The sequence below is a fragment of the Mustela nigripes genome, chromosome 4 (genome assembly GCF_022355385.1).
Source record: "Mustela nigripes isolate SB6536 chromosome 4, MUSNIG.SB6536, whole genome shotgun sequence".
Taxonomy (NCBI): domain Eukaryota; kingdom Metazoa; phylum Chordata; class Mammalia; order Carnivora; family Mustelidae; genus Mustela; species Mustela nigripes.
In genome coordinates, this window is record NC_081560.1 from 166,152,596 (window position 1) to 166,168,593 (window position 15,998).

Below are 15,998 nucleotides of genomic sequence, written 5' to 3' on the forward strand. Positions count from 1 at the left end.
TTAGTATTCAGACCAAGACAAGGGAGAACACAAGCTCTCTCAGGCCTCCCTGGGAGGCTTTGGGCTGGGGTGCGTGTGTGTGTGTGTGTGTGTGTTTTCATGTTCTGCCTTGCCTTAAATATTGATCAAAAGTGAAGAGTCCCCAGCTGTTGAGAATCCCAGATCATAAGTGATAGACCACGATGAACCACCATACAGCTATTTAAAGAATGAGGTAGCAGGTGCTTGGGAGGTGCAGTCATTTGAGCGTCCAGCTCTTGGTTTTGGCTCAGGTCATGATCTCAGGGTCCTGGGACTGAATCCGGCATCGGGCCCCATGCTCAATGGGGAGCCTGCTTCTCCCTCTGCCACCCCCCACCCCACCCCAAACCAAACGTGTTCCTGCTTGCCAATTCTGCCGGCCTTCGATAGAAAAGGACAGGCTGCTACTGTGGCTGCTCACTCGGCCTGGCACATCCAAAGACTTATTTGGGGCTGGGGAGCCAGCTTGCGTATGCTCTCTTTCTCTCTCTGACAAATAAAATCTTAAAAAAGAATTAAAAATGTAGGGACACCTGGGTGGCTCAGTGGGTTAAAGCCTCTGCCTTCGGCCCAGGTCATGATCCCAGAGTCCTGGGATCGAGCTGTCCATCGGGCTCTCAGCTCAGCAGGGAGCCTGCTTCCTCCTCTCTCTCTACCTTCTCTGCCTACTTGTGATCTCTGTCTGTCAAATAAATAAATAAAAATCTTTTTAAAAAATTTAAAATGTGCAAAGCAGTGTGCTGCCATTTTGTTAGGAAAACAAGGAGGAGGGACCCTGTAGATGCACACAGGCTGGTAAATGCAGAGTACCTTTGGAAGGGTACCGAACAGAAGAGTCAGGGGTAGGGGGAACTTCATACCCCATGGGTGTTTTCTTCCTTGTGGCTGTGCTGTCCTCAGCAGTGTTTTTGAAGTGCTGAGCCTCTGCAAAGCACAGTGGTGAGGCTCTGAGCTGGCTGCGTTTGCATGTTTCCCTTGGTCAGGCCAGGCACCCTGTCCTGTGATTTCATGGAAACGCCCGCCCCTCCAGACTGTCCATCTGGGCAGAGGTGTGTGGGGCACCGTCCGTACCTCCATGTAGTTGAAGCTTCCAGTGTTCCTCAGGAATCCCTCCACCTGTCTACCTGTGAGAAACCAATGGCCAAGCTCAAGAGCCCTCCACAGGTGGTTCCTTTCAGAAACACTTCCACCAGCACAGGAAAGGACTGGGACCAGGGCTGTGCTTTCCCAGGTGAAGTGCTTTCACTGACTCCCAGCCTCCCTGAGGATTTCTGGCCACGTGACCCCACATGGAAGCACCTTGTTCTTTCCTGGCAGACCTGATCATGGCTCCTCAACACCAAATAAGTCTTTGGATGTGCCAGGCCGAGTGAGCAGCCACAGTAGCAGCCTGTCCTTTTCTATTGAAGGCTGGCAGAATTGGCAAGCAGGAACATGTTTGGTTTGGGGGGAAATAGCCACAATCTCTCCTCCCGTATGAGCAGATGCTTCCTCTGGAAGATGGGGGTACTTCCCAGCCTGGGCTTCTCTGCTGGAAGCAAGGCCTCCAACACTCATGTCTGTCCCGCAGAGAACACCTTCTGCAGCGGGGACCACGTGTCTTGGCACAGCCCTTTGGATAACAGCGAGTCGAGGATTCAGCACATGCTGCTGACGGAGGACCCACAGATGCAACCTGTGCAGACACCCTTTGGGGTAGTTACATTCCTCCAGGTGAGGCTGGGGTTGGACAGGGGCTCGAGCCTTCCCTGGGGGAAAAGCCTTTGTAGTACAGGAGGGCCTGGGTAGGGAGTATGAAGGCAACAGATTTCCTTGTCTTCTTGCATTTTTCTCTTCCCCTGGGCTGGCTCATGAGATTCGGATGGTCTTGTTTAGCCTGCTGCAACGGGGGAAGGAGGAAAGGGAAAGGGCCCCGGGTTGGGGGCCGGGGTTTGGATGACTGTAGTTGAGCGGCTAGGGCTAACAAGGCAGGTATTTTGGTGAGCTGATGAAGACCCAGACAGCCGCAGGCACGGGACCACCCAGCAGGAAGACAGCTTTCGGCCGCCTTCCCCTTGCCCAGGGGGAGAGTGCGCGGCCACCGCCCACCCCCGCTGCAGCTGGGTTTGTGATCAGGCTGGGTCTGTGTGAAGGTTCGCTTGTTTCCCCTTGAGGTTTACACAAAGGCCCCGCCTCTGAGGAAAGAAAGAACTTTTCTGCAAACCGCTGGGGCCCTTTGGTTGTGGTTCGAAGCTTGAAGGGCCTCAGAATCTCCTGTGTTTACATTCCCTGTGATCCTAACTTAGGCCAGAACATCTCCCTAAACCTACCCTTGCTCCAGAGATGGGGGCTGAGGATCCATTCTTTTCTTTTCTTTTCTTTTCTTTTTAAAGATTTTATTTATTTATTTGACAGACAGAGATCACAAGTAGGCAGAGAAGCAGGCAGAGGGAGAGGAGGAAGCAGACTCCCTGCTGAGCAGAGAGCCCGAGCTCGATCCCAGGACCCTGGGATCATGACCTGAGCCGAAGGCAGAGGCTTTAACCCACTGAGCCACCCAGGCGCCCCCTGAGGATCCATTCTGATGTTCACCTCTACAGTACGGAGCTAGTCATTGTGTCACCCAGACACCTGACCCACTGTAGTAGGACAAGGGTCAGCCCTCAGTGCCCTGTCTTGGACTCCTACACCTCCTAAGGAAACCATCCCATTTTGGACAGACAAGCCCCTGACCCTAGATCCTGCCTGTGGTCCCCTGACTTGAGTTGACCCTAAAAGAGCCACCTCGATGGGTGGAAGGAATGGCTATTAACACGCAATGACATCTTGTCCCTGGGTCTCAGATTGTTGGCGTCTGCACCGAGGAGCTCCACGCAGCCCAGCAGTGGAACGGACAGGGCATCTTGGAGCTGCTGCGGACGGTGCCCGTGTGAGTACACGCCTGCCCTGTGAGGTAGGGCCTGGCTTCCTGGGCCTGGGGGTGGGAGTCCCTCCTTATCCCTACATGTGGGCTTCCCTTTACATTGTTTTTCAGGCACTGGTTTTTCACATCAGGGACTCCTGATGATTCACTCCCTGACAGTCCCTGACTTCGAACTGCTCTCCTGTGTTCTGGGCCTGCACAGGGAAGTCTGAACGCCCAGCCCATCAGCCCCAGACTCTCAGTTACCATCCTGTCCCCTTTCCTTGTCCACAGCGCTGGCGGCCCCTGGCTGATAACTGACATGCGGAGGGGAGAGACCATATTTGAGATCGATCCACACCTGCAAGTATGTCTTGAGTGAGGAAAACCTTTCTAGCACACTATGCCTAGGCCTCTTCCAAATAATACTGGCTTTCATGCTGGGAAAACGGAGGAGCTTTATTTGTGAATGATCAGAACTCTAGCATGATTTGGAACTTATCTCCTGAATTCTGCAGAGCACGTAGGGAGCAGAAAGCTCAGGCCAGGAAAGCTTGCCTCAGACACATGGTTTTTGGGATTTAAAAGGGGTGGGGTTAAATTTACTTTGATATTACAAAGAGATGGAAATGTATAATACTGAGATTGTTTGGGATGATACTACAGTCATAGCTTGTTTGGAATCATAAAAAAATGAGGATCCGTGCTTACTCTGACACTTTAAAATATAAGAGCAGTTCTCGAGATAATGGAACTACATCAAAGAAGCAAACTGGAAATTGTTTGTACCAATAAAAAAAAAAAATAAAATAAAAAAAGGGTGGGAGTAAAAGGATGAATTTTACTGTATGCAAGTCATACATCAATAAACCTGACTTAAAGTAAGATCACCAGCTTTTCACTATAGAACATCGATACGGCATGTCCAGTATTCATCCTCCCATTTCCCCCTTCTTCAAAAAACATAGACCTTCCTTCAGGGAGCCACCTCCCTACTGCCAGCACCCTGTAACACCCAGGATGGGTGATCCTGACCCCATGCCCCAGCCGTAGTTGGTTGTGATTGGCCAAGTGATCACACACCCCTTTTCGATACAGCTTCAGCTTGGGCCATCAGAACTCCTGGCTCCCCTCCTGGGCAGGATGGCATTCCTAGATATATAAAGGAAGTCTGTATACAGGCAGGCCTGCAGTTGCCCACTCACTGTGGCCCAGCTGTGCAGGGACATCTTTGATTTCTTAGAAGAAACATGCTTTGCATGCAAGTTAATTTTGAAAGCCACTAGAGCATATCTTCCTAATGGGCCACTCATGAAAGAGGGCAGTAGACGGCTAAGAACGTTCCTGGCATGTATGCACTTCCTTCTACTTCCCCCGACCAGTTGTAGGCCATTGCCATCTCTGAACCTGTCATGTCTCTCAAAATCTGGCAGGCTGTGGGCAGCCGCCAGGAGCTCCATGTCCTCCAGGAGGGATGCAAGGTGGCAAGGGAAAGGTAGCAGGCAGACATACAGCCAGCAGTCCCTGGGGGTTCTTTACTATAGACCTGTTGAGTTCTGGGGCAGAAGCCCTACTCATTCACACATGATGCTCCTCTATTTTCCTAGTGCCTTTAACACTGAAGTTTTCAAATTGCTGCCAGGATCCTCTGTTACCTCTACATTAAAGTTGGTTTCTCTATAGCTTCTGCTTATGCAAAAACCAGGAACCATGAAGGCTATGTTTCCCCATGTCCTTGTTCTGCAGCTACACTGGGATCCAGCATGGGGGACCGTGGGCTGTTGGTTAGCCCTGGTCATAAGTGCCAAGCACTAAGAAAGAACTTGGTCATTTGGCTGGTAGGGTAAGCAGCCCATCCTTTGCATGCCAAGAACAGTTCTCCATCCGAGTCTTTGGGCTCTGCTGAGACCAGCCAGCAGGATCCAGAAACCAGTGGTCTTTAAAAACAAGTGGTGGGGGGAAGGGGCTGGCTCATTAGGTGGGGCATTTGACTCTTGATTTCAGGGATCATAAGTTCATGTGCCATGTTGGGCCTAGAGTTTACTTAAAAATAAAAAAATTAAAATTAAAAAAAAAATAAGCAAGGGGACATCGGTGAGAAAGCCCAGTTGTTGTTTTTTTTTCCTGGTGACCCTGTGCACCAAGTGGGAACTCCTCAGTGCTCATCTGTAGCTGTCTGGGGCCTGCTTGCAGGCGGTTCATTGTAGAGCTGTCTTCTTTTCCTTTGTTCTGAGCTCCGCTGCTAGCGAGCTGTGTGCTTTAAAAAGTCCCTTAACATCTCTGGGGCCTAACTCTTTCTTTTTTACTTATAAAATAAATGGGGTGAACTAGTTGAGTCAAGGGGCATCCTCAGCTCTTTGCTTAGGTGGGGGCCTCAGGGCAGCCAGTGGATAGGGTAAAAGTTCAGACTCTACCCTGAGCAGAGCAAGGCCCGCCCACTCCTGCCTGGAGCACAGAGCTGCTCCTGTCAGTCAGCCTTTCCCTGTCTCTGCTCAGGATCCCCAGCTTTGGGGCACTTGGCTGGCTCAGTCAGTAGAGCATGGGACTCTTGATCTTGGAGTTTTAAGTTAGAGCCCCACATTGGGTGTAGAGATTTTTTTTAAAATAAAATCTTAAAAAAAAAAAAAATATGGATCCCATCTTTGCCCAGGCTGATTATAGCTCTGGAAAGGAGGAAAGTATGACTCTTGGAAAGGAGGCATCAGGGCAGGGCCATCTGCTGACTGGTCCGAAGAAATAAGGACCTTCCCTCTTGTTCCCACAGATAGGCTTCCTGGCTGAGCTTCAGGCCCGTGTGGTGCCTGTGGAGGCCCCAGCGGGAGGGTCAGGCAGAGAGGGAGCTACAGATTCTCACTGAGGTGCTTTCAACTCACGAGCTTTATTTGGCCCACATGGCTGTTTATAAGCAGCGTTGCTAGAGCCTTCCAGATGACCTTTAATCCAACGCCCAGCATCACAGAACTATGTTTTACCAGAAATCCCAGGGATGTTTGGGTACAGCTCTTCCTTGAGGCCATTTGGAGCATGTTGGGACTCCACAGTGCCAAGGCCTACACAAAGGCAGGGCCTCTGATGGGGTCTGCAGATGGCCACTGCCCTCCAGGCCCCCATCTCAGTCTAAGAAATGGAAAAGAAACTCCATCCAGAGTCCTTTGCCAAACAAGTTAGTGATGCAGCTAGGGGAAGTCCTGCCCTGCTGCTGCTCTCTGGCTGTGCTTTTCTGGGTGACCACACCCTCTGCTGTTAGAAGAGGGAACTGCTGTGTGAGGTCTGAGGAGTTGGGCCCAGTCCTGGCCTCTCCTGCCTGTGGGTGGCTTCCACCCTGTGGCAGTAACTGGGGGGTTCTTCCTGCATGACAGGGAGTAGAGGAAGGATTGTGCCTTTCCTCAGGGCTGTAGTGCCACATCAGCTCCATGGGCCAGCATGGGGTGGCCAGAGTTAGGACCCTGAAACAGGTATGCTGGTGGTTTTACTGGAAGGTCCAGGTAGAAGATGAGCTTTCCTTGGGATTTTCATGCTTCCTGGCTTCCCCTGATCCCTGGTTCCCTCAGAGGAGTCAGTGGCTGGCAGAGACCATCATGGGTTAGCAACCAGGGCAGAACAAGATCAGACATCCTGCTCTTCCAGCACCTGTTCCATGCTCAGCACCTACAAGAACTCAGTGAATACCGGAAAGGTGGTGGTGACCTTGGGCCACTGGTTCGCTGAAGGAACTCTGGCTCTTTGATTCTTTCCAAGCAGGAGAGAGTTGACAAAGGCATCGAGACGGATGGCTCCAACCTGAGCGGTGTCAGCGCCAAGTGTGCCTGGGATGACCTGAGCCGGCCCCCTGAGGACGACGAGGACAGCCGGAGCATCTGTATCGGCACACAGCCACGGCGGCTCTCTGGCAAGGGTAGCTGCGACCGCCCAGCCCTCCCTTCCCCTGTCTCCAGGCCCGGTTTTCAGGCTCTCTGCGATGTGGCTATAGCATCGGCAGCCCATTCAGTAGTTCCTTTCTGGCAGGACTGAAACAGCAGGAGAGATCTTCCAGCAGCATGGCACGACGGGAGCTCTATTGGCCCATTTCTCTTGTGTTTCCTGTGTGTATTTCAGATGCACCGCCAGCAGTGAGCATTGTATTTTAGATTTGTCCCCTTACAATCTGAGGTCATGGAGGTGAGTGGAAGCCATAGAACAGTTACAGGAAAAGGCCATAGTCCACCCAAGACTGAAAGAACAAGCATCGGCTACCCACAGAATTGAAACAGGGCCCAGCTCTGGCCTGAAAGCCATGCCAGACCCAAGAATCACTGGCCTCAGGCCCTCCCAGGCCTTAGCTGAAAGAGGCTTGAGTGTGGGACGAGCACACAAACTTCCCTGCCTCCCTGTCCTACAGATACAATGTGAGGGGCCATGTGCTGGGCACCCTATACCCACTGCCTTCTGCACGGGGCCTTGGGGAAGAAGGATGTGGCTCTCCTGCCGGTAGCTCACCAAGGTGGTCTTGGTTGTAGAAACAGCTATGATTCTTAGCAAAGGGCATCCCTACCCAACTCCAAAAGGAAAGCAGCCATTTACCTATATGTATATTGACAGCTTGTTTTTCTGCTTTCTTTGTCTAGTTCCTCCCACCTTCCTACAGTGCTGAACAAAATGCCTGCACATGGGATAGCACCTACGGGAGCTATACTCTTTGCCTAAAGGACAACTTAAGCTCCTCGTGCAAATATCAACCCCCTTTTGCCTTCCTGCTTGTTCTGATAGTGTGCTAATAAGCCCATGGGAGGGTCCGAGAGAAAGCATACAGTCATTAAAATCATTTAGTTGCTTTTGACGAGAAAGATAATTTAAGGAAGGACGCATAGTCTTATCCAAAATTTCAGCCATTATTGGCTAATTTTTTCAGAAATTAATGAAGTAAGCCGTATCACTGTAACAAGTCAGACAGTTAGAAAAGTTAGTATTATCGCTTCTGTAGTCCACTCTAAGCCCATCCTTTGAGCAACCAGCATTAATTTGCTTTTTGGGATGTGTTTGCTGTTTGTATAGGTAAATCTTGGACCAAAAATCTCTATAATGGACCAGAATAGTGACCTTCACCCCAAAGTTCAACAAAGCACCTTGCAAAAGTCCCACCTAGAGATTCCTCTCTCACCCTCTTGGCCCTTGGCAGACCCATGGACAATCAGGGTTCCCTGCGACCAAAATGGGCTGTTTGTAGACACCAGGGTTCCCTGGGACCTCTGATGAGATCATCCCCCACTGGCCCACCCAAGGAGAAGGGTGGCAGGGTATCATCCAACCACACAGAGTCCAAAAAATGCATAAGAGTTCATTCATGGCGGAGCACTTACAGCCTTAGTGGCATCCATCGCGGTGGGCAGAATCCCCAGGTGGGCTTGGGCAGTGGCAAAGACCTTGTTAGTCACTGTCTGGAGCTATGTTAAGGGTCAGTCTGGGGCCTATGCAACAGGAAGGGGAAGGACAGTGAAGAGCCCTATGTTGGAAGGTGCCCTTCTGAAGTCCAGAGGCCACCCCCTTCTGCAAGAGTGGAGCTCTTCAAACCAGAAATTCCTTGAGAGCACGGTTGCCTCATCTGGCCTGTGTCCTCACAGTGCTCTCACGTAGCTCTCAAGGCTGACGTCTAGAGTGGGTTCACGGGCCATGAGTGCAGAGCCCGGTTCCAAGCACAGGGTTGAGGGATGTTAGGAGCCCAAAGGGCCATCGGGCAACTTAGTGGTGTTGTTGCAGACACGGAACAGATCCGGGAGACCCTGAGGAGAGGACTTGAGATCAACAGCAAACCTGTCCTTCCGCCAATCAACCCTCAACGGCAGAATGGCTTCACCCACGACCGGGCCCCGTAAGTACCTGGTCACAGAGGGGATTCGTAGAGCTACCTGAGAGCAGCATTCCCGGGCTGGTACAAGGGAGGCAGTTTTGTCCTGAAGTGTCTCTTCCTGGAGATTGCATGAGAGAACAATGCCAATAGCCCTTGCTGGATGGACCCAGGGTCTCTGGGGCACACAGACCTGTGGGTCATAGGAAGGGCCTCAGAGGGGACCCAGCGGCCCAGGAATATAAACATCAGTAAATATTTACACGCGCTGTGTGAGCAGACAGGAGGCCAAGTTGGGGCAAAATCCCAGCCTTGAGGGAGCCCATTGTGCTGAGCATGACTCCCCTCCTTATCTCGGCCTCGGCCAGAGTTGCCCTTCCTTCCTTCCTGGAGCCTGGTCTCCGGCTGATAGCTGCGGCCCCAGGGGCCTCCCTGTCTGGCCAGCCCCAAAGTGGATGCCTGCTGCTGAGGCCCTTTTTCCTGCCTTCCTTCCATGGGGCCCAGAGAAGGGAAGGGAAGTCCTTTACAGGCCTCTGCTGCCCATCTAGGGGCCCCTGTAGCCCTTTGGGAGCGACTGTGGCTACCTCCAGCGGTCAGGTCCTCTTCCTGCTGACCTCTCTTCCTCTGATAGGGGATGAATGGTAGGCAGGGCTGGAGCTGGGCACCCCCTTCTGCCCTTTGAATCAGGGAAGCTGTAGGGAATAGCTGCTGGCAGGGGATGCCTGGGAGCTGGCAGCCCAGAGCAGAAACCTTGCCTGCCAGGGAGGAAGTTGCTGTGCCCTGGGCTCAGAAGGAAGCACAGCACTCCTGCAAGAGCAGGGTGATCTGTCCTTCTTCTGAGAAGTCTTTACTACACTCTTGCTGTGTGGCGAGCTCAGGGCCCAGGGGGCCATCCAGGATACCGGCTCTTCCTTTGGAGGTGCAGGAACTGAAATTGGTGTGAGTGGAGCTGTAGATGCATTTCATTGGGAATAGCCATGTCTTTGAATTCTAGCTTCAGCTGCTCATCCACAACCCCCAGAAGTGGTTGTGATCTAACAGTCTACAGAAAAGACAAGTCAGGATGATCTGGAATAGTTAGGGAGGGCTTCTTGGAGGAGGAAGAACATGAGATGGAGACGGACCTTAAAGTTGCCCTAGAATTTTCAAGCAGGAGAAGGAGCTGACAGGGCTGGAACAGGGGAGGCCTGGCTAGCTAAAGTCAAGGCTATAACCTGGGAGCAGACTGTGGGGGAGGGAGAGTTACTCTGGATGCCCAAGATGGCTCACCTGGAGTTTGGCGTCCAGAAGTGATGCAAGTTGAGCATCTTGGCAAGAGACCGGAGAAGCCTCCACTGCCATGTCTGAGCAGCTTTCAACTCCAGCCAGTGGGTTTCTCCAGCCATCTGCTTTGAAGTAGCTGGCGTGAGGCACCATGATCTTCCTCTGCAGCAGCAGATGGCCAGGCTGAGGCGTGGGGCATCTGGAAGCTCTCCACCTGGGACTCTGGACCCTGTCCTGGGGCCATGCTCCTTCCCATGCCCTGAGCTTGGCTTCACCCTCTAGGCCCCTTTGGCACTGGTGGGGAATCTGGGAGGTACTTGAAGGCTTAAAGGCTCCAGTCTATCACCTATGACTTGTAAACGGTCTCAGTTCAGATGGCCCTGTCACCTCTGGGAGGTCCAGGTTTCCAGGCAGAAGGGCAGGGGCTCCTGCAGAGACACACCCCACTGGCTGCTCCTGTATATGTGGAGCAGGCTTGAGATCTCACTCTTCATCCCAGGCAGGCGTTCAGCTGCTGCACTTGAGGGGGAAGGGGCCTCAGGGCTCAGGCTTCTGGATGCATATGTACAGCCCAGACTCAGCCCAGCCCTGACGGTGAGAGGGGCGCTGGGTCTGGTCCGAGGGCTGTCTGTAGACACCAGGTAAGAGCTACAGCCTCCACCTTTGGCCTGAGGTGACTGAGCTACAAATAGATGAGCTACAAATAGGTCACTTCCTGCAGCTCCAGTGACCAGTCAGGTACCCACAGTGCTGAATCTGCAGTCCGGAGGGAATCAGAATGTCTCTCTGAGGTTCTCAGAGCTAGTTATCAATTTGTTAGCCATTGGTTGAGAAGTGGTTCCTCTTGCTTTGCCAAGATCCTTTTCCAGCACACCCCACAAAGTGTCTCACGGCTCTAGCTTGAGGTTATCTCATGATCGATGATGACAGACTCCGTTTAGATCAGCAAGCACGATTGTAATATCTGTGCTGCCCACTCTGGGACCTGACCCCGTTTCAGATAAACCACATGGACTGCGACTGAGAAAGCCAACCCCAAATGTGCTGGCACCAATGTTTGTTCCTCTCCCTGTGGGGGAGCAGCCAGCCTGGGCCTTCCTGTGTGTGCATCTGAGCTTCCTTCAGTCAGGCTTTCTCGGCTGGGGCACGCTGGTTCCACATGGCTCTGGGAATGGTCTGAGGAAGCTGTGGTTCGGAAGGGCCGATGGGGCTGGGGCATTAGCAGCTGGGCTGTGGCCTACTTGCAGGGGCCAGGGGCAGGGGTCAAGCACTTGCTGTTTTCATAACCCGCTAGTAGCTAACACTTACATGGTGACGACCATGTGCCAAGTAACATTCCAAGTGCTTTACACCGCATGACCTTCATTCATTCTCACAATCACTCTGGGAAGTAGATAATCTTACTGTCCCCTTTTACAGATGAGGAGACTGAAGTATAGAGAGGCCAGTCTTACCTAGTGTGACCTTTCTTACCCCATTCTCAGGGACCCCATGAGGGACACACAAGGCTATGTCTCTGAGGTGGTAGTGATCTCATTGGTGGACCTCATCCCTCCAGTTGGTGTAGGAATAGGAACCTTTCACGTGACACTGAAAACAAGACTAAGCCCCATGGTAGAAGCTTACGATGCAGACTTAACTCTAGGGAAGACATGGGGTCAGCGTTGGTGCTTCCAAATCCCAGAGATAACGAGCTGTATCATAATTGGCTCATTTATACCAGAATTCCTTTCTGACACAAAGCCTTGTTTTCTTCATGTTCAGAAACAAAACAACCCTATTTCTGTCCCCACGTCAGGGCTAGGGGATTTCTTTCTTTCTTTCTTTCTTGAGGCCTCACTTCCTGCTTCCCAGAAAGGCAGGCCCCTCTGGGTAACCCGCTCCTCTCCACTTGCCCTCGCTAGTCCTCCTCCCACTGCCTTCCCAGAAGGAGAGTCCTTGGCCCTTTTGGGGGCTTCTTTCAGAGTTTCACAACCCTTGCATTCCAGCCATGAAATTTTTATCTGGCTTTTCCCAAGATGATCCATTGAGAAAAGCCTCCTTCAGCTTGCTGGCACCTCCCTTCCCACTGCCTGCCCAGGTGAGTTTGGGAAGTATGGGAAGCCACTCCTTTCTGTCACTGAGGACAGCCTGGCTTGAGACTGTGCCTGCCAACATCGGTAGGGACCTGAGAAGGGAAAGGCCCCGGACATCTTCTCTGTCTGATGTCAACTGGACTGTTCTACAGACTTTGGCTTTGGGACTTGGGGGATGCCTGTGGTCAGGTATATTGGGTGGGGATTTTGCATTTCCATCAGCTTCTGCTCCGAAGCAGGGGACCTGAGGCAGTGATCCAGGCCTTCCTTCTCACTCTGCCGGGGTCTCCCTGCCTGAGGCTGGAGGACTTTTACGAAGGTCTCTGGGCCACACAGCCTCCCAGAGAGGGGCAGCGCTCGTGAGTGCGTGTGCGCAGGCGTGTTGGCAGGGTAAGGTCCCCAACTGTGAGAAAAGTGCTTTGGAGTTGAGACACCTTTAAAAAGCAAACTAACCATCATTTCTGAGCCAAGTTTCTCAGTCTTCATGGGAATCATGCCAGCAGCTTTTAAGGCGTTTTTTTTGTTTGTTTGTTTGTTTGTTTCTTTGTTTTGTTTTGTTTTTTGCCTTTTTGCCTTAATTTCCTGAAGAATTAAGGTTTTATAGTTTGAATTCCCTGGTTGTGACTTTCTCTACTGCATAACCACCCCCCCCAACACACACACATGCTTGCACATATATTTCTCTCCACTTTTAGGAGTGTCTCTGCTCCCATCTGTTTGCCTTTTGGATGGGGTGACTTTGCTGCCTCTGCTCCCATCTTGAATAGCTTATAACCTAGCCAGGGAGTCATCCTTTAGAGAAACCTGTGTTTTCTTTCACTCACCCTGTGAGGCCCTTCTTAATTAGAGGAAGAAAATATCTAGATTGCACTCAGTGAACTGAGTGAAGGGAGGTGAGTTTCCATCTGGGAAGACAGCTGGGCCGCTGGCACTCACGGCTCGCACACAGGGCAATCAGGGGTGACCCTGCTCCAAGTTTCTAGCGCATCAGGCCATGGCCAGCCCAGAGCCTGCACCTGTCACACCAGCTTCCCTCACCACTCCCACGCTGGGGAAGTACATTGTTTTCATGAAGAGAAGATCCAGAAGGAGATAGTCGTGCTCTCAGGGCCCCGGCCGGGTCCCGCAGGGCTAACAGGAGGAAGGGCCCAGGCCTCTAGGATTCATACATGTCCCACTGAGCACCTGCCTTTGGGTGCCTTTCTCACAGAGAACACAATGGAAATGGCAGAATGAGACGCGTCACAGTAAACCGGGCACAGGTACATTTCCGCTTGAACTCCTTTCTCTGCTCCACTTCCCCAGAGAGATGGAGCTGAGGCCACGGTTTACACCATAGCCTTAGGGTTCATGGCCAGCGTGTTGAATCCTCAGTCCACAGGGCAGCCCCCTTCTTCAGAGTCACACAGTCAGAAGCGTTTTTATCGCCCATCTTTGATCCTCAGTGTCACCTAACACTTGAGCAGTGAGTCACTTCTCCAGGGAAGGGAAAAGGAAGGCTCAAAGGTGAGAACTGGAGAGAGGAAATGACTCAGTGTCTCAGAAAACAGAAAGCCAAGTGCTCTGGGGAGAGTGGGCTCACTCAGGAAAGCCGGCCTCCTCATCTCCCACCCAAGGCAGAGGGCTGGGCTAGGGCCGGAGTTAACTCCTCTGGTTGACGAAGGCGCCCTCTCATCATCTTGCCAGTTTCACTCCTTCTCTTGTCCCTGGCCACGTGCTGCCCCACTGTCCATCCTCACAGCCCGTCTTCAGGGCGCTATCAACAAAATTACTGTATGTATTCTTCGCTTGTGGGTGTTTACCAGGTTACAACCTTGTGTTTAGGAGCAGTTGTGCACCTGGGGCTTGACCCCCATCCCACACCTCTACCCCATCCCAATCCTGCCCCGAAGGGGGACCTTCAAGTGGTTTTTTCTCTGCAAAGTTCAGAGCTTTTGTCAGCAATCTGAAAGCAAAAGGAATAATCTCCCAGCCAAGAGGCAGAAGCCAGAGGTTGGGCTGGCTCAGCAGGTCAAACCCAGGTTGCTGTTGAGCAGTTGCCAACCCTGGTGCCCTGGTTCCTGCTCCCAGGCATCCCTAAGGAGGAGGCCCCAAGTCGTGTGGTCAGTGCAGATGTCACCCCTGTCACAGGACTGGGACTGTGGCTGAAAGGAGTCTTGGTGGTCCAGCTCCTTTCCTCTCCATGCCTGCTGCCATTGATAGAACATGACCAATAAATACCCTTGGGCTAAGATAGAAAAATGAAGGCTTTTCAACCTAAAGAGCCCCAGGTGGTGAGGAAACATGCACACAGTTCTGTCAGTCTGTAAAATGTGGGCAGAGCGAACAGGGCTGTGTACTGTAAACCATACAGTGCTAGAAAATCAGGAATCTATCTTGACACTGGAAGGAGAGAGTGTTTTAGGATATGTAAAAAGTCACCTTATGCAGTGGGAAGTGTAAATATAGAATGTGTTACATAGACAGGTGGTAAAGAAGAAATAAAGGGAAAGATTTAGATCGGATCGATTCCTGAATTACCTAGGTGTGCATCTAAGCCATCCCATAAACCACTCCTCACTGTTCCCACTTTCGGAAGACTCCTAGGCCAGACAGGGTCTCACGGCTGAGCAGGCCGTTTTTATTGAGGATTGCAACATGCTGGGCTCTGTGGTGTGAGCTGCTGTTGTCCCCATTTTACAAATCAGAACACAGAGGCTTAGACAGATGATACGACTTACCTCCTGTCAGTAAGCTGGGAATAAGCGTCAGGGTCAGGATTCGAACCTTGGACTGTTTGATCCAGCCCTCTCCACCACTGGTGACTGCCTGTGAAAGAGGATACATGTGGAGGGGCTTCGTGCCAATCCGTAGGAAAGGATAACTGGAAAGTAGGCCCTGGAAGTTTGCACACCACTGTACAGAGGAGAGCTGGTGTTTCAGTTTGCCTCGAAACCCATGAGGGTGGCAGGTCCGTGGGCACTGTTTGGCTAAGAAAAGCATGTCCCCAAATACGGTGAAATCTGTTGGAGGATATACTCCACCAGAGTGAGTGAGGAAGATACGCAGGGGACAGGAAATGGGGTCCAGCATGGGAAAGGGGTCAGGGGAATCACCAGGTGATGTGGCAAGCAGCAAGAATAGAAGGCAGCCAGTTCAGACGGGTCTCTGAAGGGAGGGCTTGGAAAAAGATAAAATTGATAAATCCCTGATGAATTTGAGTATCTTGGGGGAAATCTGTAGACCATTGGTAGTTAGTTTAGGATTGAATTAGGGATAAACACGTAGAAATCCAAGACTGTTATTAAACCCAAGGAAAATAGAAAACTGTGCCAGAAAAGTAAAGTATAATTTTCTGAAAGTATACATGATAGTATAGTACATGCCTCAGTTGTAGATAGCACTGGTTTCATACAATAGTGTAGACACTTGATGCTGATCCAGACAAACTTGGGATGCCATTCTCCTGGGAAGAGGAGGGTGGGTGGGTGGGACAGACACGAGTTAAGACCTCATATTCCTTTGTAGGGAGTCAGTAGGTGAAGCCAGAGAGGGGGAAATGGGGTAGTCGAAGTGAAGTGTGTTAGAAGTCTGGAGGGGCACCTGGGTGGCTCAGTGGGTTAAGCGTCTGCCTTCAGTTCAGGTCATGATCCCAAGGTCCCAGGATTGAGCCCCACATTGGGCCCCCTACTCAATGGAGAGCCTGCTTCTCCCTCTGCCTGCCACTCCCCCTGCTTGTGCTCGCTCACTCTCTGACAAATAAATCTTAGGAAGGAAGGAAGGAAGTCAGTCAGTCTGGAGAAAATACCAAAAGAGTCCACTAACAGAGATGAGAGTGGTTGTCTCTGAAGAGCAGGGTCAGAAGACCCTGTGACTCTTTAAACTTTAAAAAGAATTGTTAATCAAAGTCCAAGAAGTGATGTCGTAGGAGCGGTTACAGCTCAGCCCACCCAGTGAA

At 51.6% G+C, this 15,998-nt stretch overlaps 1 protein-coding gene across 2 annotated transcripts in view; it reads left to right on the forward strand.

Moving 5' to 3' along the window:
• Window positions 1-15,998, forward strand: part of SUFU (SUFU negative regulator of hedgehog signaling) — a 114,315-nt gene that overhangs the window by 75,418 nt on the left and 22,899 nt on the right. The window contains exons 4-8 of one of the 2 annotated variants that reach the window (XM_059398454.1): window positions 1,592-1,734; window positions 2,844-2,929; window positions 3,197-3,269; window positions 6,641-6,797; window positions 8,636-8,747. In XM_059398454.1, the coding sequence (XP_059254437.1) occupies window positions 1,592-1,734; window positions 2,844-2,929; window positions 3,197-3,269; window positions 6,641-6,797; window positions 8,636-8,747 (571 nt within the window). The remainder of the gene's footprint in view (window positions 1-1,591; window positions 1,735-2,843; window positions 2,930-3,196; window positions 3,270-6,640; window positions 6,798-8,635; window positions 8,748-15,998) is intronic. The other variant, XM_059398456.1, reaches the window with a different exon arrangement.